This window comes from Pan troglodytes, chromosome 2 (assembly GCF_028858775.2).
Source record: "Pan troglodytes isolate AG18354 chromosome 2, NHGRI_mPanTro3-v2.0_pri, whole genome shotgun sequence".
NCBI classification, from domain to species: Eukaryota; Metazoa; Chordata; class Mammalia; order Primates; family Hominidae; genus Pan; species Pan troglodytes.
The window spans coordinates 199,076,109-199,097,991 of record NC_086015.1 but is presented as its reverse complement, the minus strand read 5'-3'; the positions used below and the strand labels follow the sequence as shown (position 1 = coordinate 199,097,991).

At 55.2% G+C, this 21,883-nt stretch overlaps 1 protein-coding gene across 43 annotated transcripts in view; it reads left to right on the top strand.

Moving 5' to 3' along the window:
- Nucleotides 1–672: 672 nt before the first annotated feature.
- TNK2 (tyrosine kinase non receptor 2) overlaps nt 673–21,883 on the top strand; it is a 46,877-nt gene continuing 25,666 nt past the window's right edge. For 6 of the 43 annotated variants that reach the window (XR_010155416.1, XM_063806471.1, XM_063806466.1 and 3 more), the window contains exons 1-2: nt 13,571–13,633; nt 20,929–21,109. Coding sequence is in view for 42 of the 43 variants with exons in the window: in XM_063806471.1 (XP_063662541.1) it covers nt 20,947–21,109 (163 nt within the window). In the remaining variant the exon portion in view is untranslated. Of the gene's footprint in view, nt 1,075–1,524; nt 1,675–1,708; nt 1,864–12,227; nt 12,353–13,165; nt 13,467–13,569; nt 13,634–14,027; nt 14,283–16,785; nt 17,129–20,928; nt 21,110–21,883 lie in introns of those variants that run through there. The other 37 variants (XM_054681358.1, XM_063806463.1, XM_016942556.3 and 34 more) reach the window with 17 other exon arrangements.

Here is a 21,883-nt window from a genome sequence, read left to right as displayed (position 1 = left end):
TGGAGGGGTGGGAGCGCGCGGCCTGTGGGGGGCAAGCGAGTGCGCTGGGCCGAGCCGGTCGGGGGCCCCCGGCGGGTCGCGCAGGAGGAGGGCGGCGGGCTAAGCCCTGCGCTGCCGGAGCAGCAGCCGCAGCGCGTAGGGGTTCTCAGCTGGGGCCCGCAGCAGCTCCGCGGGCTGAAGCTCGGCGTGGAGGAGCGGGGCGGGGTGGGCCCGGCGGTGCAGGAGGAGGGCGGGGTGGGCCCGGGGCTGCAGGAGCGCGGCGGCCGCGGCCACGAGCCCAGCCGGGGGGTGGTGTGGGGGCCGCCGGACGGCGCGGGCTGGGGGCGCCCGCCGTGGTGGACGGGCTCGGCGAGCTGGCCTGTGGCGCAGGAGGAGGGGCTGGGGCCCCGCGGGCAGCACCAGGAGAAGGGCGGAGGCAGCCCCGCAGTGCAGGAGCGCGGCGAGGCCCGGGCCGGGGTGCAGGAGCGCGGGGAGGGGAGCCCGCGGAGGCTGCTGCAGCAGCCCGAACCGGCGTCCGAGTCCGGGGAAGGCCCCCGCGAGCGCAGGGAGGGGCCGGAAAGTTCCGGCGAACTGGGGGAGCGGCAGTGGGAGAGCGTCGGGCGGGAGGCGGTGGTCCTGGGAGCGGCCCCGGCGCCCCGAAGCCGCCCCGAGCTGGTGGGGAGGGCCCGGCCTGTGGGGCCCCGGGGGCCTGCGGGGGAGGGGCGCCTGGGGGTGCAAGAGGCGAATTGGCTGCCCGGGGTGCAGGAGGGACAGGTGGTGCGGGCTGTCCAGGAAACCTACCTGAACGGGAAGGAGCCCCAGGAGGGAGAGGGACCCGGCGAGGGGCTCAGGACCCGGAGGCGCCGGCGGAGGAGGAGGTGGTGACTGGCAGGCCCGGGCCCCACGGTACCTCCGGGGCTGAAGGGGACGCAGGACGTAGGGGCATGGGGAGTCGGGCGCAGAAGAGTGCGGGGAACCGGTGAGCTCTGGGAGCCACTGCCTGAGGGCAGGCCGCGGCCGGCGGGAACCTCTTCTGCCATCTCAGCCTGGGCGTCGCTGAAGCTGTGTCTGCGGGGAGGCAGCGGAAGGCGGCAGGTAAGGAAGCCCGGTCCTGTTAGCTGGAGTCGGTGTGCTGGGAAGTGAGAGGCTGCAGGTCCCTGGCGAGAGCGTAGTCTCCACACTGCCCTCGTTCTCTTGGCCTTTCATCCCTGGAGGGAGGAAGCAGTGCAGTTTTCAGCGGCAAGGCAGGACCTCTCCCCCGCCAGTACTGTGTATGGTAATTGGAGTGATAGGGCATCTTCTTAGAGTCTAGGCAGCAGGCGGGACGTCTGGGTGGCTGCCAGGTCTGTGCAGAGGGAAGAGAGGGGTAGCCCCAGGGAGGAGCTGCAGGACGGTCCCCCCTCCACCTGCCCCCCAATGGCAGTAGGGGTGCCTCCATGCTATATGCTCTGCATGGTGCAGTCAACACACAAGTTCTCAAAACACGTCCCACAGAAGGGAAGAGGGCAGCGTGGGATTAACAGAACCTTATCTTGTAACCCTGTTGGTCACGTGAGCTGAGATGAGTGTGACAGCTAGTGGCTTGGGTACGGCACGAGCCTGGCCCGCTCCTGCCACGCCGTCCTGTCACAGCTGATTTACCCTGAGGGCCCAGAGCCAAGGATGATGAGTGGGCGGAAGGAGGGAGAGCAACTGGTGAGCCCTCTCGTCTCTGGGTGGGACTTCACGACCCCAGCGTTAGAGGGGCGGGAGAGGAGGGTGCACTTGCACCCCAGGGCTCTGGGCTGCCTCTGTGGCCCCACCCTGGGGAGGTTTGCAGATGGGCCGCTGTGGTATCATGGGCTCTGCACCTGTCAGGACAGGAGCTCCCAGCCCAGTCTAGAGGTAGGGCTTGTAGGGGCCAAGGGTGGGGGCTATATTTGGCTTGTTGACTCCCTCGTGGCCTGAGTGCCAGACCTACTCATTCCGCCTCGTGCCCCCAGGGGGCTGGGCGGGCTGCTTGTGGGCCTTACTCTCCTAGAGCTGTTCGCCTCTTACCTGGCACTGTCAGGTTCTTGCTTCCCCTGCCCCTGGGTGGGGATGGGTGCAGGGTTGCTGCTTGCCCAGGGCCTTAGCTAGAGGACCCCCCGTCTGCCCCAGCCCGAGGTGTGGCTCTGAGTCAGATGGACCCAGGCCCCTGTCCCGAACCAGACTGGGTGCTCTCCTCTGGGGGCAGAGGGAGTGGTGCTGGAGGTAGCAGCTGCTGGAGGAGCCGGTTAGCCCGCTCCTCATACAAACTCAAACCCGCCTGTCAGCTTCATCCCCTGCCTGTCGCGCTGCCACCCAAACACTCATGCACCGGAAGTTCAGCTGCTGTGCCCACGGTGCCTGACGCTTCTGGAATGGCCAGAGTGGCTCTCACTGTCTGGCTTCAGTGGAGAGAACGGTCTGTTTTAAACACATACACACAATCTTCACCTACTTATTTCAGGTCGGCGTTTTTGAACTTGTGGTAGATGAATGGGAGAAAGGCCTTGGCATCACACAGATTGCTTTTGATCTGGTTATATCGCTTACAAGCTGTGTAACTTCCTTGGGCAACATAATGTCTTTAGGTTTCAGTTTCTTGGTGTCTGCGGTGGGCCAGGACTTCCCCTGCAGTGTCGTGAGTAAAGAAACCTCAGGCCCTTTGGAGCCCCGGCAGATGCTGGGGAGGAAGGGTCAGACTGTTCCCTCTGGCCCCTGAGCCCGGGATTAGCCCCCACCTTGTGCTTCGTCTAGAAGATGCCGTGTTTCTTTTTGTTTGTTTTAAATAACAGTTTTATTGAGATATAATGACGTCTGGTAAACTGAGCATATTTAAAACACACAATTTAATAAGTTGTGGCCTGTGTATATACCCGTGAAACCACCCCCACCTTCAAGATAGTGAACATCCCCCTTATTCCTCTGTCCCCAGAAGTTTTCTTGTGGAACCCCTCCATCCCCCGCTCCTCTGCCATCCCCTACCCCAGGTGACAGGCTGGTCTACTTTCTGTCACTGTGTCTGAGTTTGCAGCATTTACTGTAAACGGAATCGCGTCTTTCATTCAACAGAAGTATTTTGGAGTTTGTCCAGGTGGTTGCGCGTATCAACAGTCATTGTACACGTGTGCCAAAGTCTGTTTATCCATTGACCTGTTGATGGGTTTTCAGAGAAAGCTGCTGTGAACGTGTTTGTTAGTCTTCGTGTGGATGTACGCTTTTATTTATCTTAGGTAAATCCCTAGGACTGGAATGGCTGGCTCATGTGGTAGGTACACATTTAACCTTTAAGAAACTGCCAGACTGTTTTCCAAAGTGGTTGTACATTTTATATACTCACCCACTGTGTATGAGAGTTCTGGTTTGTCCATGTCTTTGATATGTCCACATCTCGATGTGGTCAGTCTCTAATTTAGACACTCTCATGTCTGTAGTGGTATCTCATTACAATTTTAATTTGTATTTCCTTAATGACTCATGTTGTCAGGCATCTTCTCATGTGCTCGTTTGCCATACGTATGTCTTTGGTGCCGTGTCTGTTCAGATCGTTTGCCCATTTTTAATTGTGTGGGGTTTTTCGTGTTGAGTTCTGAAGAGTTCTTGATATATTCTGGATATAAGCCTTTTATCAGGTATGTGATTTACAAATCTTTTTTCCAGCTTGTGGCTTTGTATTTTGATCCTCTTAACAATGTCTTCTAAAAAATTCTCATGATCAGTAGCGCAAAATGCTGTGTTTTTGAAGAGAAGTTTTAAATTTTGATTAATTTACTAATTTGTTACTTTGTGGATTGCATTTTTGGTGTCATGTCCAAGAAATCTTTGCCTGACCCAAAGTCCCAACAGTTTTCCCCTGTATTTTCTTGTAGACATTTTATAGTTTTGGGCTTTACATTGAGATCTAGGATTCATTTGGGGTTAATTTTTGTTACGTGGTGCAAGGTATGAATCAATGTCCAGTTTTTTGCATGTAGAGATCTAATTGATCTAGTAGCACCATTTATTAAAAAGATGTATCTCTCCACTGAATTGCCTTTGAATCTTTGTCAAAAATCAATTGCTGGCTGGGCACGGTGGCTCACTCCTCCAATCCCAGTGCTTTGGGAGGCTGAGGCGGGCGGATCACGAGGTCAGGAGTTCAAGGCCAAGCTGGTGAACGTAGTGGAACCCTGTCTCTACTAAAAATACAAAAAATTAGCCAGGTGTGGTGGCGGGCACCTGTAATCCCAGCTACTCGGGAGGCTGAGTCAGGAGAATCGCATGAACCCGGGAGGCGGAGGTTGCAGTGAGCCAAGATTGCGCCACTGCATTCCAGCCCGGGCGACAGTGTGAGACTCCATCTCAAAAAGAAAAAGAAAAAAATCAATTGTTTGTGTGTGTCTAATTCTGGATTCTGTTTTGTTCCATTGATCTATTTGTCTGTCTTTATCCCAGTATCACACTATCTTGATTACTGTGGGTTTATAAACTATAGTAAGTCTTGAAATGAGGGTAAGATCTCAAACTTGGTTTTGTCTTTTCAAAATTGCTTTAGCTATTCTGGGTTCTTTGTACTTCCATATACATTTTAGAATTAGTTAGTCAATTTCTACAAAAAAGCCTGCTGGGATTTTGATTGGGATTATGATCAATTTGGGGAGAATTGATCGGTTAGCAGTATTGAGCCTTCTGACCATGAACAGTGTATATCTCTGTATTTGTCTAGGTTTTGTTTACTATCTCTCAGCAGTGTTTTGTAGTTTTTGGTATATCAGTCTTTTCCATCTTTTATTGAACATATCCTTAAATAGTACCTATTTTTATGCTATTGTAAATGATACTGGTTTTTCCTGGTAGTATTGGTTTTTTATTTTTAAAAACTTTTAATTTTGGTAAAATATACATAATATACTGCCATTGTAACCATCTGCAGTGGTGGTAAATACATTCATACTGTTGCACAGCCGTCACCAGCATCCATCTCCAGGACTTTTCTCATCTTGTGAAACTGAAACCGCACCTATTAAACAGTAACTTCCCATTCCCTCCTCTCTCAGCCCCTGAGAACCACCATTTTACCTTCTGACTCTATGAATTTGGCTCCTGTAGGTGCCTCATAGAAGTAGAATTTTACAGTGTTTGTTCTTTTGTGCCTGGCTTATTTCACCTCGGCCTAGCGTATTCAAGGTTCATTTACATTGCAGCATAAGTCAGAATTTTCTTCTTTTTAAAGGGTAAATAATATTCTATTGTATGAATATACCACTTTTTGTTTATCCGTTTACTTGGATTGCTTTCACCTTTTTTTTTTTTTTTTTTTTTTTTTTTTTTAAAGACAAGTTCTCACTCACTCTGTCTCCCAGGCCGGAGAGCAGTGGTGTGATCATGGCTCACTGCAACCTCGACTTCCTGGGCTCAGGTGATCCTCCCACCTCAGCCTCCTGGGTAGCTGGGACTACAGGTGTGTACCACCATGCCTGGCTAATTTTTTTTTTTTGGAATTTTCTGTAGAGACGGGATTTTGGCGTGTTGCCCAGGCTGGTTTCCAACTCCTGGCCTCAAGCGGCTTTCACCTTTTGGCTGTTGTCAGTAATGCTGTTATGAGATGGTACCGTTGTTTAAACTTTACTTTCCAGTTGTTTGTTGCTAGTATATGTAAATACCATTGATTTTGTATTTTGAGCTTGAATCCTGCAGTCTTGCTAAATTGACTTATTCTAGTAAGCTTTTTTGTAACTTCCTTTGGATTTTCTACATAGGGCGACATGTCATCTGCTAATAAACAGTTTTACTTCCTCCTTTCTGATCTTTATGCCTGTTGCTTCTTTTTCTTGCCTGATTGCCCTGGCTGGATCCTGTGGTATAATGTTACTGTTTTTTTGAGATGGAGTTTCATGCTTGTCGCCCAGGCTGGAGTGCAGTGGCACAATCTTGGCTCACTGCAACCTCTGCCTCCTGGGTTCAAGCGATTCTCCTGCCTCAGCCTCCTGAGCAGCTGGGATTACAGGCACCCACCACCACAACCGGCTAATTTTTGTATCCTTAGTAGAGATGGGGTTTCACTATGTTGGCCAGGCTGGTCCCAAACTCCTGACCTCAGGTGACCTGCCCGCCTCGGCCTCCCAAAGTCCTGGGATTATGGGGGTGGGCCACCAAGCCCAGCCTCATCTAATATAATGTTGAATAGAAGGGTAGATACCTTGTTTCTGATCTTCCAGGGGATGCATTTAGTCTCTCACCATTAAGAGTGGTGTTAGCTGGCCGGGCGCAGTGACTCACGCCTGTAATCCCAGTACTTTGGGAGGCCGAGATGTGCAGATCACGAGGTCAGGAGATTGAGACCATCCTGGCTAACATGGTGAAACCCCGCCTCCACTAAAAATACAAAAAATTAGCTGGGTGTGGTGGCACATGCCTGTAGTCCCAGCTACTTGGGAGGCTGAGGTGGGAGAATTGCTTGAACCTGGGAGGTGGAGGTTGCAGTAAGCCGAGATGGCGCCACTGCATTCCGACTCTGTCGCAAAAGAAAAAAAAAAAGTGGTGTTAGCTGGCCGGGTGCGGTGGCTCACGCCTGTAATCCCAGTACTTTGGGAGGCCGAGGTGGGTGGATCACCTGAGGTCACGAGTTCAAGACCAGCCTGGGCAACATGGTGAAACCTTGTCTCTACCCAGAATACAAAAATTAGCCGGGTGTGATGGTATGCTCATGTAATTCCAGCTACTTGGGAGGCCGAGGCACAAGAATCGCTTGAACCCAGGAGGTGGAGGTTGCAGCGAGCCGAGATTGCGCCACTGCACTCCACTCTGGGCGACAGAGCAAAACTGTCTCACAAGACAAAACAAAACAAAAAAAAGTGGTATTAGCTATAGGTTTTTCATATCTGACCTTTACCAGGTTGCAAAAAGCTCTCTTTTATTCCTACTTTGCTGAGAGGTTTTTTTTTTTTTTAATGTTTGTTTTTTTTTTTGAGACGGAGTCTTGCTCTGTTGCCCAGGCTGGAGTGCAGTGGTGCAATCTCGGCTCACTGCAACTTCTGCCTCCTGGGTTCAAGCAATTGTCCTGCCTCAGCCTCCTGAGTAGCTGGGGTTACAGGCACATGCCACCACACCTGGCTAACTTTTGTATTTTTAGTAGAGATGGGGTTTCACCATGTTGGCCAGGCTGGTCATGAACTCCTGACCTCAAGTGATTCGCCCACCTCGGCCTCCCACAGTGCTGGGATTACAGGCGTGAGCCCCCGCGCCCGGCCCTTACTGTCTCTTAAATAACTTTTCAGTAATCCCCCGTATTTTAGCATTGCCCTTCTGACACTCACCTCTTCTTCCAGAGGTTTCCGGGGCTGCCAGTTCCTGGGCTTTTGAGGATTGCAGGCGGTCAGTCAAGTGTCTCTCACGCTGGGATTTGTGATTTTCTTGGGTCAGCTCTCAACTGCCACCAGCCCATCTGCTTTCCAGCTTCCAAAGTTCTGTGGTGGTCTTTCCTCTACCATTCTCCCCCTCCCTAGGGGCCTATGGCATTCAAAACATCCTTTTTTAATTGTTGTTCTGGTGAGGTTTCAGGAAGGAGTGACACTGTGCGGAATCTACTGTTTTTTCCTGGAACCCCTGTCCCTTCTTCAGACTTCCTCACAGAATCCACGCATTCACTCAGCGTCAGCGAATGACATGGTTTCCACTCAGCGAGTCCGATGTGGGTCATAACACTTCCGCGGGGACCTCCACGGGCCCGCATCCTTGGGCCAAGCAGTACAGTCGTGAATGGGCTGAATGCTGGCTTTACCTTTTCCTCTCTGGGTGCTCTTGGCCACCTCTCCAGAGCTTGTTTCCATATTTGTAAAGTGGGGATAATCTGGGGTAGTAAGGCAGGTTTTTGGTCACACTCTCAGTGAAGAGCTGGTGCATAGTGTCTTCCTGAGGACCCAGGCTATGACTTCTGCCCCTTCATATTCTCCCAGAAACCAGCATCGGGTGGGCATGTGGGGTGCATGGTGGGTGTCTAAGGAAGGTGAGAGGGGAGGGAGGTTTTCCTAGTCCCTCTCCTCCTCCTCAGCAGCTGTACCTCCTGGGCGCCCCAGCTGGATGTAACAACATTGGACTCTTCTGTTTCCCTCTGTCCCCTGTATACTGTGTCTGCCAACATTGGACTCCTCTGTTTCTCTCTGTCCCCTGTATACTGTGTCTGCCAATGAAGCAGGGCCTCTTCTCTGGTCCCCTGACCTTGGCAGGGCTCTCCCCCTACCCTGTGGCCAGAAGAGAGTCACCCTTCCGCTAACATTTGCCCTCCCCCAGATCCTGAGCCTCCATGAGCCTCCATTCCCGATGACAGCTTCCTGGTACCTTGGACCAGGCACGCCCCTTCCCCTTTGAGGGTCCCGGGCTCTTCAGGGTCAGATGGTGAGCAGGGTCCAGTGGGATTTAAGGTGTATGTCTTGAAGCACCAGACATTTCTCTGGCTCCCAGGCTCTCCTGGGCCCTGCGGCCTGCTCTAGGTGACATGTTCCCAGCTCCTGGGTCTTGGTGTAGACATGGTCCTGAGGGGATGAGCAGTGTATCTTGTAGACTGAATGTTCACTTCCCAGCTCTGGCATCTCCTCTCCACTCCTTCTTTCCACACTCCACCTCCAGGGCCAACAATAGGCCCCTTCAGCTCTGGACTCTTGCGTAGGGCTTGGGGGTGGGGTATGGCCTGAGCTGGCAGCAGGCAGGATGACGAGCCGGGCAGCCTCTGCCCAGCCCTGGAAGAGCTCTCTCTGGGAGTGGCTAGCTGCTGGGAGCTAGACCGCATCCTTCCCTCTGGGCCCCCGTGCCGTGACAGTGCATGGGCAGGACAGGCAACGAGAGGCAGCTCTCTGCGGCACTCGTGTCCTGGCCTCGGCACCTGGGCACGTGTGGCGTGCATGGGAGTGAGACCCAGACAGCTGCAGCAATGTGTCCTCCGCCACCCACTGCTGCCGGTGTCTGTGTTGGGGAGTGATGGTCCAGGAGCACATGAGGGCCCTCAGTGTACTGTCTCTTTGTGTCGGCGTTGACACTCCGGTCTTCAGCTGGCGGAGCATGAAACGGTTTCACAGTACTTTCAAGACTTGATACAGATGGATGCTCTTGTCTCCACGTGTCAGCCCCACCAAGTCCAGTCAGCCTCAGGTTCAGTGTGGACTGGGTCACGCTGTTTAGTCAGATCCTCACCCCTCCTCTCTCAAGTGACATTCCCTTCTCCACTGGAGTTGGAGGGGACGAGGCATAGCAGGGCCCTGTCTGGTGTGTCTGCCTCTGCCTCTGTGCTCTGCCCTCCCACCCTGGCACCTGCCTGTTCCCCTCCTCTCTCTCAGTGAGCTGGGATCCTGACAGACCCAGGCCCCCTTCCCATCACCCTGTGTGGCACCCGCGCCCCAGCACCCCTCCGCAGTCCGATGAGAAGGCACCTTCCTTAAGACCAATGTCAGGCTCTCCCTCTGCCTGAGGGACTGGCTGAGTTGTTCTGGTTCTGAGATGGCTTTGGGGGACTGAGTTGCTTAGTGGGTCTGGGGTCGGAGTGGTTGTGATGACATGGACAGCTCCTCTTCCCAGAAAGGTGCTGGCGTCTCTGAATTAGAAATCATGGGGGGAGGCAAAGCCGGGGCTGGGAGAGGGCAACCAGGCTTGTTCCTGGCACCCACTGGGAAAGCAACCTGGCAGCAGCTCACGGGGGAAGAAGCAGCCACCGTTCTCCAGTGTTCCTCACAAAGACTGAGTCCTTCTCAGCAGACACACCCAGGGCCCCTGCCAGGTTCTCCCTTCAGGGCGACAGATGTGGACAGATGGTTCCCTTACGATGTACAGACCACAGCAGAGGTGTACAGACCGCTCCTTCAGCACAATTATGTGCTGATACAAAGAGTTACAGGAATAGTGACCCTTTAAGGATAGGAACGTGATGGATAATTTAAACTTTTTAAAATTCTTGGCCGGGCGCAGTGGCTCACGCCTATAATCTCAGCCCTGTGGGCGGCTGAGGTGGGCGGATCATGAGGTCAGGAGATTGAGTCCATCCTGGCCAACAGGGTGAAACCCCGTCTCAACTCTACTAAAAATATAAAAATTAGCTGGGCGTGGTGGCGCACACTTGTAATCTCAGCTACTTGGGAGGCTGAGGCAGGAGAATCGCTTAAACCCGGGAGGCAGAGGTTGCAGTCAGCCGAGATCACGCCATGGCACTCCAGCCTGGCAACAGAGCAAGACTCCATCTCAAAAAAAAAAAAAATTATTTTGGCTATTTTTCACATGTATTATTGTGTAGTTTTACTACTCATGTTTTCAAGCATCCCTCCAACAAAACAGCAGAGATAACCATTTGTGGCTAGGAAATGGGAATTTACAGAAGAGATGGCATTTGACTTGGATCTTGAGGAGTGTGTGGGAGTTTATCATGTAGACACAGTAGAAGTGTCACAGACAAAAAATAGCTCAGACATTAAAATTATTTTTTTATTATTTATTTATTGAGACGGAGTCTCTCTGTCGCCCAGGCTGGAGTGCAGTGGTACGATCTTGGCTCACTGCAACCTCCGCCTCCCGGGTTCACGCCATTCTCCTGCCTCAGCCTCCCGAGTAGCTGGGACTGCAGGTGCCCGCCACCACGCCCGGCTAATTTTTATATTTTTTAGTAGAGACGGGGTTTCACCATATTGGCCAGGCTGGTCTCGAACTCCTGACCTCAGGTGATCCGCCTGCCTCGGCCTCCCAAAGTGCTGGGATTACAGACGTGAGCCACCGGGCCCAGCCGCAGACATTAAAATTAAAGGGCATCCGGACATGGTGGCTGGTGCTTGTCATCCCAGCTACTCAGGAGGCTGAGGTGGGAGGGTCACTTGAGCCCAGGAGTTCAAAATTAAAATGAGCCATGGTCACACCACTACACTCCAGCCTGGGCAACAGAGCAAGACCCAGTCTCTTAAAAAACAAGAAGAACCCCAGAGTATGTCTAGGGAAGGGCAAACACTTGGCTTGGCTGGGACATAGAGACATTTGAAGGGAATGCTAAGAGAGAGAGGTGGGGAACTAGGTGAGGAGTGCAGCCCAGAGGGCGTGCGTGCCAGCCGGGATTGGGCCCTCGAGGACTGAGGGAAGGGCCCACAGTAACAGCAGGTAGCCAGGTGCCGTGCTGGACTCTTCATGACAGTTTTATGATGGGGATTCCATTTATCCCCTCTTTACAGATGAGGAAATTGAGGCTTAGAGGTTGTTTGCTCAAAAGTTGCCCAGCTGGAGCGTGATGGAGTCAGGATTTCAGCCCCCATCTGCCTGACTCCTGATCTCATTGTCACCGTTGGGAGGAAGTCTGAGGCGGTTGAAGCAGCCCGACCGGTGTGTCTGGTGGAGAAGGTGGAGGACAGAGGAGGAGTCTTGGTTGGGGGTCCGTGGTGGGGTGTGGTTTCTACCTCGGGTGGCTGGTGTTGGCTTGTGATGTTTTCAGCGGGATACAGGAGCGCAGAAGCAGAGTTTAAGGGGTGATGCTGAGCCCAGTTTGGATATGCAATGTGTGGTACCTGTGCAGCCTCCTGGTGGAGCTGCCCTGTAAATGTCTGGAAATGCGGGTCTGGAGCCACAGGAATTCAGGAATGGAGATAGCACAAGGTGGTAATAGGAGTCCCTGGAGGCATAGGTGACCCCAGGGAGCAGAGCATCAGTGGAGAATAGAAGGAAACATGAGTTCAAAAGTCTTAGGAAATACCAATAGTTAAGAAGCTGGGGGCGGGGGGTGGGGGGGTGGGGGGGTGGGCAGGCGCAGTGGCTCATGCCTGTAATCCCAGCACTTTGAGAGAGCAAGGCTGGTAGAATGCTTGAGCCCAGGAGTTTGAGACCAACCTGGGCAACATGACGAAACCTCATCTCTACAAAAAATACAAAAATTAGCTGGGTGTGATAGTGCACGCCCGTAACCCCAGCTACTCAGGAGATGGAGGCAGGAGGATTGCTTGAGCCTGCGAGGCAGAGGTTGCAGTGAGCCAAGATCGCACCACTGCACTCCAGTCTAGGGCACAGTGAGACCCTATCTCAAACAAACAAACAAAAAACATGTGGGGGTGAAGAGGCTTCAGGGCTGGACCATGGGCCTAGCACTGCTAGCAGACACAGCCTTGCCTGCCCTCAGGACCTCAGCTGCCAGCCCCCCCTGAGAGGGAGTGGGCCCCCGTGTCCTGGAGATGGAGAGAGTATGGACAGTCATGGCGTGTGTCTGAATCACTCCCTTTTCTTTCTTGGGCCCTGGCCAGCCTCCTCCCCAGACCAGTGTGATGTCAGGCCCAGCCGACCTGAAGGTGCAGGGTTGCCTGGTGCAGGTTCCTCTGGGATGAGGTTCTGAGGGCACCCAGCCTGGCCTTGCTCCAGAAGCTTGGGCTCTGCGCACAGAGGGGTGAGTTAAGGCTGACTAAATTTGGTGGGGCTGACATGTGGAAGCAAGATAATCCTCTGGCTGGGGGAGGAGCTGTAAGCCCCCCTCTCCTCTTCAGTATGTTCTTTTTTCCTTCAGGGCTTGGAGAAGAGGGAGGTGGAGGTGGGAGAGGGCCGGCTGGGAGGTAGGGTTGGCGTATATTCCTGAGAATACGGTAGATTGTTTTGGAAAAATCCTCTTGGCCGGAAATTGCCTGTCATGTCTGCGCCTTGGTGTGGATTTGTCACTTCGCATGCAGTTGGAGAGGCTGGAGAGGGGAATGGACAGCAGAGCTGGGCTGGTTTCCAGCCTCTTGTTTCCTTTAGCTCTGCAGAGTGGAGATATAAAGAGACAAGTGAAGAGCAGAGGGGGTGTACACGTGGGGTGGATTCTCGAACTCCTAGAGGTAGTTTAGATCCTGTGGATGTCTTACGATAGGATGGTACTAGGACGCAAGAGATTTACAGGGGGAGGTGAGGCAGGGAGAAAGCAGGAAAGGGCAGTGGTTTGGATCAGATCCTTTATCCAGCCAGGGCAAGAAGGGAGGGGCCTGGTATTTTCTGCCTTGCCTTCTACAGTCTCCCGGCTTTGCAGCTACTCCCAAGACTAGTATGTGCCTTTAGCTGCAGTAAGATGCCGAAGAGCTTCTGTACAGCATAGAAGCAGGCGTTCGGGGGCCTCGCCGGCAGTCATCCACCTACCCTGGTGTGCTTGGGGTGTGGAAGGGGCTGTGTGAGGAGAGTGGGCCGTAGAGGGAGCCTCACCTAGTGCCCTCCCAGGGTCTGGCTCAGCCTTGACGCTGCGTGGGGAGGAGAGGTCACAGCATCTGTCTCTCCTCTGCCCCAACCCAGGGAAGGTGCCCTGAGCTCAGCCCTAAATACCTGGTACTAAAGAGTCAGTGGCTGCTTCAGATGCCACCAGAATGAGAAGCGGTGCCTTGGGGCCCCGGGGGAGAGGAAGAGCCTCTGCCCTGGGACTTCCTGTGCCGGCGATGGCCTCGCGCCAGTGCTGGGCGCGGCACCCCCGCGTGGGCCTGTGTTGGGCGGCTTTTGAGCAGGAGTCCGGGCCCTCGTGTCACCGCTCTGAAGTCAAGGAGGTCAGTGCGTGCCCAGCGTACCCAGCGCACAGCGCGTGCGGCGTTGCGGGAGTGGCGCGCGGGGAACCGGCCGTGGGGGCCTCGGGGCGGGGGCGTGGCCTGCGCGGGAGGCGGGCGCTGGGAGGCGGCGTGAAGCCGGCTGAGCGCAGGGCCGAGCTGCGGGGCAGGTGGGCGCCCGGCGTTCTGGGATCAGAGTGGCCGCCGGGGCAGGCTGGGGGCGGGGTGGGCTGCAGCCCCGGGATGCCTCGGAGGAGGGGGTCTCAGATGGAGTCGGACGGAGGCCCCTCTGCTGTGGGCTTCTCGGATGGCCCCTTACCGTGAATACGGGGGACTCGTGAATCCCCAAGGCCCCAGTTGGTGGCTCTGGGGCCCTGGAGGCGGGCTGAGGGCTGAGTGGAGCCTGGTTCCGCGGCCGGCGAAGGCAGAGCCCCGGCTCTCGGTGGGGGTCAGCCCGGGGCTGGCACAGCTGGCTCACTGGGAGAGGGTGGGAGCCGCGCCGCGGAGAGGAGGAACGGAGCTGGGACGGGCTGCAGGAGGGAATGGCCGCAGGCCGGCAGGAGGAGGGGCGCGACCACCCGGCCGCCGGCCGATGGCGGATGAGGCTATGGGGGCTGAGACGCAGTAGCGGCCCTGCGCTTCTGGAGGATGCTCGAGGCCCGGCCCCCCAGGACGCAGGGCAGTGACGCTGCCGGTGCCGCTGCGGGGCGGGGGCTGCGGGCGCTGCTTCTCTCCCTGACCGCAGCCGCTGGGATCTGGGGCTCCATGGGGGAGAGATCTGCTTACCAGCGCCTGGCTGGGGGCGAGGAGGGACCGCAGGTAATGGGGAAGGCTAGGGGATAGCCAGATACCTGGGCCCCAGACCCCTTCGTCTGCTGTGAGCCGGGCTCAGCCCTGCCCCCTGCGGCAGCCTCAGGAGTGAGAGTGTCTGCTCCTGGGCCAGGGGACAGAGAGCGGTGTGTTTATGTGGGTGTGGCGGTGGTGACTTAGTGATGCTGGCATCTGCCTCTGTGTGCATGGATCCCCTGGGACCCCAAAAAGCTGCCCGTTGGGCTTTCTTCCATGCCCCAAGGGAGTCCAGGAAGTACTGCTAGGATTGGGGTTCAGTCTTTTAGGAGAACTGAGTCTGTATGTCCTGGGCATTCCCGTTTACTAGCCTTCTGAATATGAATATCAAGCCAGATGTCCTTGTTTGCTTTTGAAAATATGGTCACTGTGTTGATGGATGTGGTAGCTTCCCTTCCCCTTGGAGAGAAAGCACTTCCTCTCCCGACCGGCAGAGGGCAGTAGCTGACAGGAGAAAGGGGGACTCGGTAGGAGCGTTGGGGCTTAAGGTCGGGCTGTTTTCCTGGGCGAGGAGAAAGGGGGCCGGGCCGGGCGCGGTGGCTCACGCCTGTCATCTCAGCACTTTGGGAGGCCGAGGCGGGCAGATCACCTGAGACGAGGGCGCTGAGGTCAGGAATTCGGGACCAGCCTGGCCAACATGGCGGAAAAAAAAAAATAGCTGGGCATGGTGGCGGGTGCCTGTAATCCCAGCTACTCGGGAGGCTGAGGCAGGAGAATCACTTGAACCCGGGATCGCGCCACTGCACTCAAGCCTGGGCGATAGAGCAAGACTCTCAAAAAAAAAAAAAGAAAAAAAAGAGGGGGCTTCCAGGAGCGCCTGGCGCTGACCCACACATACTTTGCTTCTTCCCGCAGCTGGATTACTGGGCCAGTTACAGGTCTTGTTCTTACTGGACATCCAAGGTCAGGCATGGGGTTCTGGTGACTTTGAGACACATATTTCTGGGGACGCTAGAGTTTTTAATCTGGCCATTCTGATCCAGCAGACCCATTTTGAAATAGAGGGAATAACCCTGCTTAAATTGTTCCCCGGCCCCCGGTCCCTGGGTCTCCTTCCAGGTGTGCTTGGTGCCAGGGTAAGGCTGTAGGCTTCTCTGATGCAAGGGCACAGTCAGCCAAGGTTTGGGGAAAAGTCAGCTCCAGTGTAACGTAGGCCTGATCTTGTCCACCTGACCTCAGCCCCCACTCCGTCCACACCTGCCATCTCCACAAGCTTTGTGGGCTGGATGGCAGGGGGATGAGGAAGAGGGACTGAAGTTGGGGGTGTCCTTCTCCCCACCTCCTGGAGTTAGACCAGGAAATGGCTGTCCCTTTCGGCATCATCAGGGAGGTCAAGTGCTGGGAGAGGCCCTGGGAAGGGAGCCTGGGATGCTGAGTCCCCAAAGCCCTGCTCCCCAGCTGCCCACCCCTCCAGCCAGCTGAGGCTCCCTGAGCTGGTGGCCAGCTGGACAGGGACAAGAGAGCAGTGTGCAAGAAACAGGGGCTCCCTAGGCATGGCTCAGCAGGGAGGGGGGTGCCTGGGGAGCTGGAGAGGGCTTCCTGCAGCTGTCAGGTGTGTCTGGGGGCCGTAGCGAGGGGGGTGTAAGAGCAGCTGGCACCCTTTGAGGAGGGCCAGAGAGATCATTTGTCAGTTCTAGAAACATGAGGGCCCCACAGGGGCTTGATGGAGTGTCTCTAGGCCCCTTAATCTGAGGCTGTGGCCTGTGTCAGGGGTGTTATACAGGAGACATCCTACAGCTTTGGGGTGGGGGTGTCCCAGCAGGAGTCTCAGGGCATATTTGTTTGTTTTGGGCGGGTTTGGGAACTTGGCCACCTGGTCTGAGTAGGAGGCACCCTGGGTGTTTGGGCAGCAGACAGGGCCACCCCAGGGGAGGGGGTGAGGATCCTCACCCCACCCTACCCTTGCTCTTGGCTGGACTGCCCCACTCTGGCAGGCTGCCGGCCTCCTATTTCCGTCGGGCACCAGGGCAACAGGGCCACATTAAGGTCTGAGCCAGGAGACACCCAGCCAAGGCTGGGACTCGGGGGTGGGGGAGGGTCTCTGAAGAGTCATCGCAGGGCCCGGCAGAGCCTCTGGGGTCCAAGCCTCCCACTCAGGCTGTGTGTTAGTCCCCACGTCCCCACACAGGTTCATGAGGGAGTCCACAGCCCTGCTTCATACGTGCTGTTTGAGTCACATAGCCCCCACCCTAAAGTCCCAGGAGTTGTCTGCAACTGTGAGGGCTGGGGTAGAAGCCAGAGACAGGAGCTTTGTGTATGGGGAGGCAGGGGGGCCAGCGCGGGTGGCTGGGAGGAAGAGTCCCCCCCATTCCTGCCGCCCTCTTGGCAGTGATTCAGAAAGGTCCTTTTTCAGCCAGTGTCAGAGCTGCTCAGCTGGGGAGGGAGGGAGAGAGGGAGAGAGAGAGGCAGGCAAGAGGGAGGGCGGGCAGGCGGGCAGTTGGGTGGGGAAGCCGGGGAGTAGGGCTGGACTGTGACCACTGCCCTGGAGAGAAGACAGAAACAGGACAGAGGATCCCGGCTGCAGCCAGCGTGAGGAAAGCTCCTCTGCTCCCTGCCAGACTGGCCAGCTGTGGAAACCCAGCAGGGCTTGCAGCAGAGCGGAGGGGCCCACCCCGTTCTTCCTCATTTCCCACCCCTGGTGTGGGATTTGGGGGGCTCCTGGGCAGAGTGCGAAGCTCCGGAGCCGAGGCCACTGGATCCCCAGTGACTGCTCGGTGGGGGGTTGGTCCCGCTTCGTGGAGATGCCGGCAGCACGTCGGTTCCCTGGCCTGGAGCTCTCCTTCCCTCTCCTGGCCAGACTGCGGCGACGCCTGTACACAGTGAGTGGGGGGCAGGGGCTGGACTGCTGGGGACTGGTTGGGCTCCTCAGCATCAGCACTTGACTGAGAGGCAGAAAGCAAGACTGGGAGCGGCTGAGGGACCCCGCCAGTGAGGGCTTGACGGGGAGTCCGGGCCAAGTGGCCTCTCCTGCGGCTGCTGCATTCCTTCTTGGCCTGTGTGTTTGCACGCCGGCCACAGAGTAGTGACGGACACAGGTGTGCAGACTCCGCGAGGTGCGGGGGCCAGGACCATGCAGAATTGGAGAGTGTTTGAACTCTGGAGGAGCTGCAGCCATGCCCTGTGCTGCACAAAGAACCTTGGGCCGGAGGGGGACTTAGAGGGGAGGCGGACCCCTGCGGAGTCACCCTGGACTGAGACCCTGACCGCTTGCCTCACCAGCATCCTTCCCGTCCTCCCACATGCATCCCCTGTGCAGTGTGCGCTGTTGCTGGGTCAGGGAGCATGGAGTGCACAGCTGAACAGAGGTGCATTAGCTGGTGTTTCAGGGAGAGGGAACAGGCCGGGCTGTGCTTTCTGAAGAGCTTCAGGGGAGGGGCCTCTGGGTCTCCCCCAGCCCTGACCACCCCGGGCATGGCTTTGAGCTGTTTTCAGGAGCCTAGAGGAGGGGGCCTGGATCCTTGGGAGTTGGTGGTGGGAAGAAGAAGAGGGGCCCTGGAGACTGCTCTCCCTGCGGGAGACTAGGAGCCTCCATCCTGAGGCTGAGCCCTGGAGGGGGGGTCACTTTGCTCCAGGGACAGGGCAGCGGTGGCCGTGGCCGGGTGGAAAGGAGACGCTGCCTAGGCCCGTGACTCCTAGTGCGCCTCTGGGCTTGCTTCCGGAAAGCCACGACGCCTGGTCCTCTTAAACCCCACGCCTCTTGTTTTGTAAACAGATGATTTTGTTGAGGATAAATGAATACAGCTTAATACTTAGAACTGTTCCTCGCATATAGTAAGTGCAGTTGAAGTGTTAGATTTTATTTTATTTTGAGATGGAGTTTTGCTCTTGTTGCCCAGGCTGGAGTGCAATGGCACGATCTTGGCTCACCACAGCCTCCGCCTCCCGGGTTCAAGTGATTCTCCTGCCTCAGCCTCCTGAGTAGCTGGGATTACAGGCATGTGCCACCAGGCCCGGCTAATTTTCTATTTTCAGTAGAGATGGGGTTTCTCCATGTTGGTCAGGCTGGTCTCGAACTCAGGTGATCCGCCCACCTCAGCCTAAGTGCTGGGATTACAGCTGTGAGCCACTGTGCTTGGCCTAGATGTTATTTTTATTGTTACTTGTCTTAAATAAAGTTAATAGAAATATATAACCTGTTATATTAACATGTTAACCTGTGTACAGTGAAACAAGCAACACAGTGGGAACTCTAATATAAAGAGACATAAGAGGAAGGTAATAATATTTTATGTATCCTAATACGTTAGTAACCTAGACAATGTAGTGAGGAGTCAGATCCTGAGACCTCAGGTGGAAACACCGTGAAGGCAGCATCTGCAAGTGCTGACCGAGAGGGGAGTTTTGAAATAATGAGAGGGGGTTGCCTTCACTGACATTTTTGCAAATAGTGGGCTTCTGCTATGTTCTGAATAAAGCAGAGTCCATTTTCCCTTAAGTTTACACAGTAGTTTCATTCCAGGAAAATTTATTTTATATTAAAACTGTAAGGCCAGGAGCAGTGGCTCCCCAGCACTTTGGGAGGCCAGGGCAGGTGGATCACTTGAGCTCAGGAGTTCGAGACCAGCCTGGCCAACATGGAGGAACCCTGTCTCTACTAAAAATACAAAAATTAGCCGGGCGCCTGTGATCCCAGCTTCTCGGGAGGCTGAGGCGGGAGAATCGCCTGAACCCGGGAGGCTGAGTTTGCAATGAGCCAAGATCATACCATTGTACTCCAGCCTGGGAGTCTCACTCTGTCTCAAAAAAAAAAAAAAAAAAAAAACCAAAAAACTATAAAAGTACTTTCTTATTTATATATAAAGTGGGATCATATTCTAGGTTTGCATGATCATAAACACCTTCATGCATTGAGTCGTGTGGGATTTGGGACAGTGCGGGAATGTCGTATGCATTGCAGGCTAGCTCACGCTCTTGTCCCCCAACCACCCACTGAATGTCACTAAGGCCCCCCCAAATGTTGTGGCAACCAGAACTGTCCCATAGGGGGCTGTGCAGCCTCATGAGAACCATTCCAGTAAAGGGTTACAGCTTTAAGTTTGGAAACCACCCAGCTGGCCCAGCTGCCTGGCCCGGTCGCCGAGGTGGAAGAGCCAGGATTTGAACTGAGGGTTTCTCATTCCCCTTTGTTACTCTTTGTACTTCCCTGAGCTGCCTGAAAAAGTCGGAACTGGCACTGTGTTGGCAGGGCCACTGGGAACTGTGGGGGCAGGAGGCTCACGCTGGGCCCAGGCTGTGTGTGCCTGCTTCTCAGTGCTGCTCACTGTGATGGGAGCTGGGGAGGAGGCCACCGCTGAGTGGGGGAGGGGGATGGCTTGGTCCCCAGCCGGGCAGCTGGCCTTTTTTTTTTTTCTCGCCTGTTCCTCTTTGGGGATTGAGCATGGGTCCGGGGCTAGCCTGGCCACGCCCCCAGCTCTGACATACCTTACGCAGACAGGGTTGGGTTTGCTGTGCGGTGGGTCCGCTTGCTTAGCTTTGAAGGTGCCACCAGCTTCTTTATCTGGGCCCAGGAGAGTGTAGGTCAGAGGTCACTCTCCGGTACCACTGGCTGATTGCGGCCTGCAGTGTGCTTTGGCCAGCACGCTGTGTGTGCGTGTGCGTGCGTTTCAGATCTGAACTATTCAGCATTGTTAAAAAGTCAGGAGAAAGACAAATATTAAGTGACATCAGGGAACAGAGTGGTATGGTTAATGCGTGAATATTCGTGTAGGGACAACAGAGTCTGAAGCGTCCGCAGAAGACATCACTGGCAACTCCTGGGGAGCCGGGTGGCTGTGCAGCTGGGGAGGGAATGAGATTCGTGGCTCAGTGTGCCTTCTGAATATTTTACCACGTGCATATATTACCTTTTCCAAACTTCAATGGTGAGATTTCACATGTAAATTGAGATTTCTTTTATTTCTTGAAAAAATGGAAAGCTTTGACAACGCTGGGCCACAGTTTTTTCTGACAACCATTGATGGGATCTGAGCTCCCTGTTGACAGGGGTGTCTGCGAGCCCACCGCAGGCCCCACCCCTCCCTCCTGTCTTCCGCTTGCTGTGGCCCTGTAGGCGCTTGAGTGGTGGCCCGTGGAGTGGTCTTTGGCTTGTTAGGAGAGGCTGGGGTGGTCAGGCGCTGGGAGGAACTTAGCTTAGAGCTCATCTCACCCTGAGAGTTTTCTCCGCCACGTCTGAGGAGCCCATGCATGGGTCTCAGGGCACACTGCACCCTAGAGATGTTTATCACATATTAGAAGTAAGAACACGTCGGTGTTCCCGGAGAGACCACTGTTAGTTTTTAAAAGATTTTCAAGGGCTTTCGACCCCTAGAAACTTAGAGCAGGAATATGAGCACAGGTTGATCTTGGGTCACTCAGTCACAGATCACATTTCGGGAGCAAGACCCTGACTCCTGACTCCAGGGCCAGGGCTGTATCTCCACCGCCCTAATTGTGCCCTGTGGCTGGCAGGAATAGGGGACGTGGGTCCAGGCGGTTCTCGGTAGCTTCCTTCGGGAGTCAGAAGGTGGTGTGAGCCTTTCCGGGTGGCCATGTAGTGGGATGAAGGTGAGCCCAGGTCACTCGGGCAGGCCCCTGTTGTCCCCCCACAACCCTTGTCCCTGAGCCACTCCTCCCCCCACAGAGGCTGGGAGGCGGCAGAATGCAGCCAGAGGAGGGCACAGGCTGGCTGCTGGAGCTGCTGTCCGAGGTGCAGCTGCAACAGTACTTCCTGCGGCTCCGAGACGACCTCAACGTCACCCGCCTGTCCCACTTTGAGTACGTCAAGAATGAGGACCTGGAGAAGATCGGCATGGGCCGGCCTGGTAGGTGGGATGTTGGCCTGGCTTGTCTTGCCCCGACCCTTTCCGTCCTCTGTCCTCAGGACCACTCGGTGCACGGGTGGCAGCTGAGAACTCTGTCTGTCCCAGAGCCCTGAGGGAGCAGGAGGGACATCAGTAGGTGCTGATGTGTGATGAGAACAGTTGGCAGTTGTAAAGGTGAATTGGAGTTTGAGGAGAGTGAGGCCTTCCCTAAAGCTGGCTACACAGGAGTCACTCCATGCCCTGTTGTGATTGTTCTCACGTAGAGTGTATGTCCTCCATTGCCCCTCCTTCATAAGCATCGAATTGAATCTGTTCTCATCATTCTGACTACCGGGGGGTCCATGGGCAGAGATCTGTAGGGAGAACACTAACTCTCAGATGGTTTGCTGATTCGTGCTCACGCTCTCTTTCTTGCTGTCTCACACGCACACACGCATGCACACGCACAGGCATACACACGCATACACGCAGGCACACGTGCACACACGCATGCACATGTGTACGCACGCGCTCACACATGCCTGCGCACAGACACGCACACATACACGCACACGTGTGTGCACACACCCGCATGCACACGCAAGGCATACACTCATGTGCACACACACACGCGCAGACGCACACGTGCGCACACGCGTGTGCACACACGCACGCACATACACACAGGTTTGCTCTGATTTGAGTTCAACCCTTCATATTTTTCCTAAACGTGGGGGTTGTAGCATCTAAAAGTCATGACGTTCTTCATAGAACATTAGAAACGTATTAGGGCTT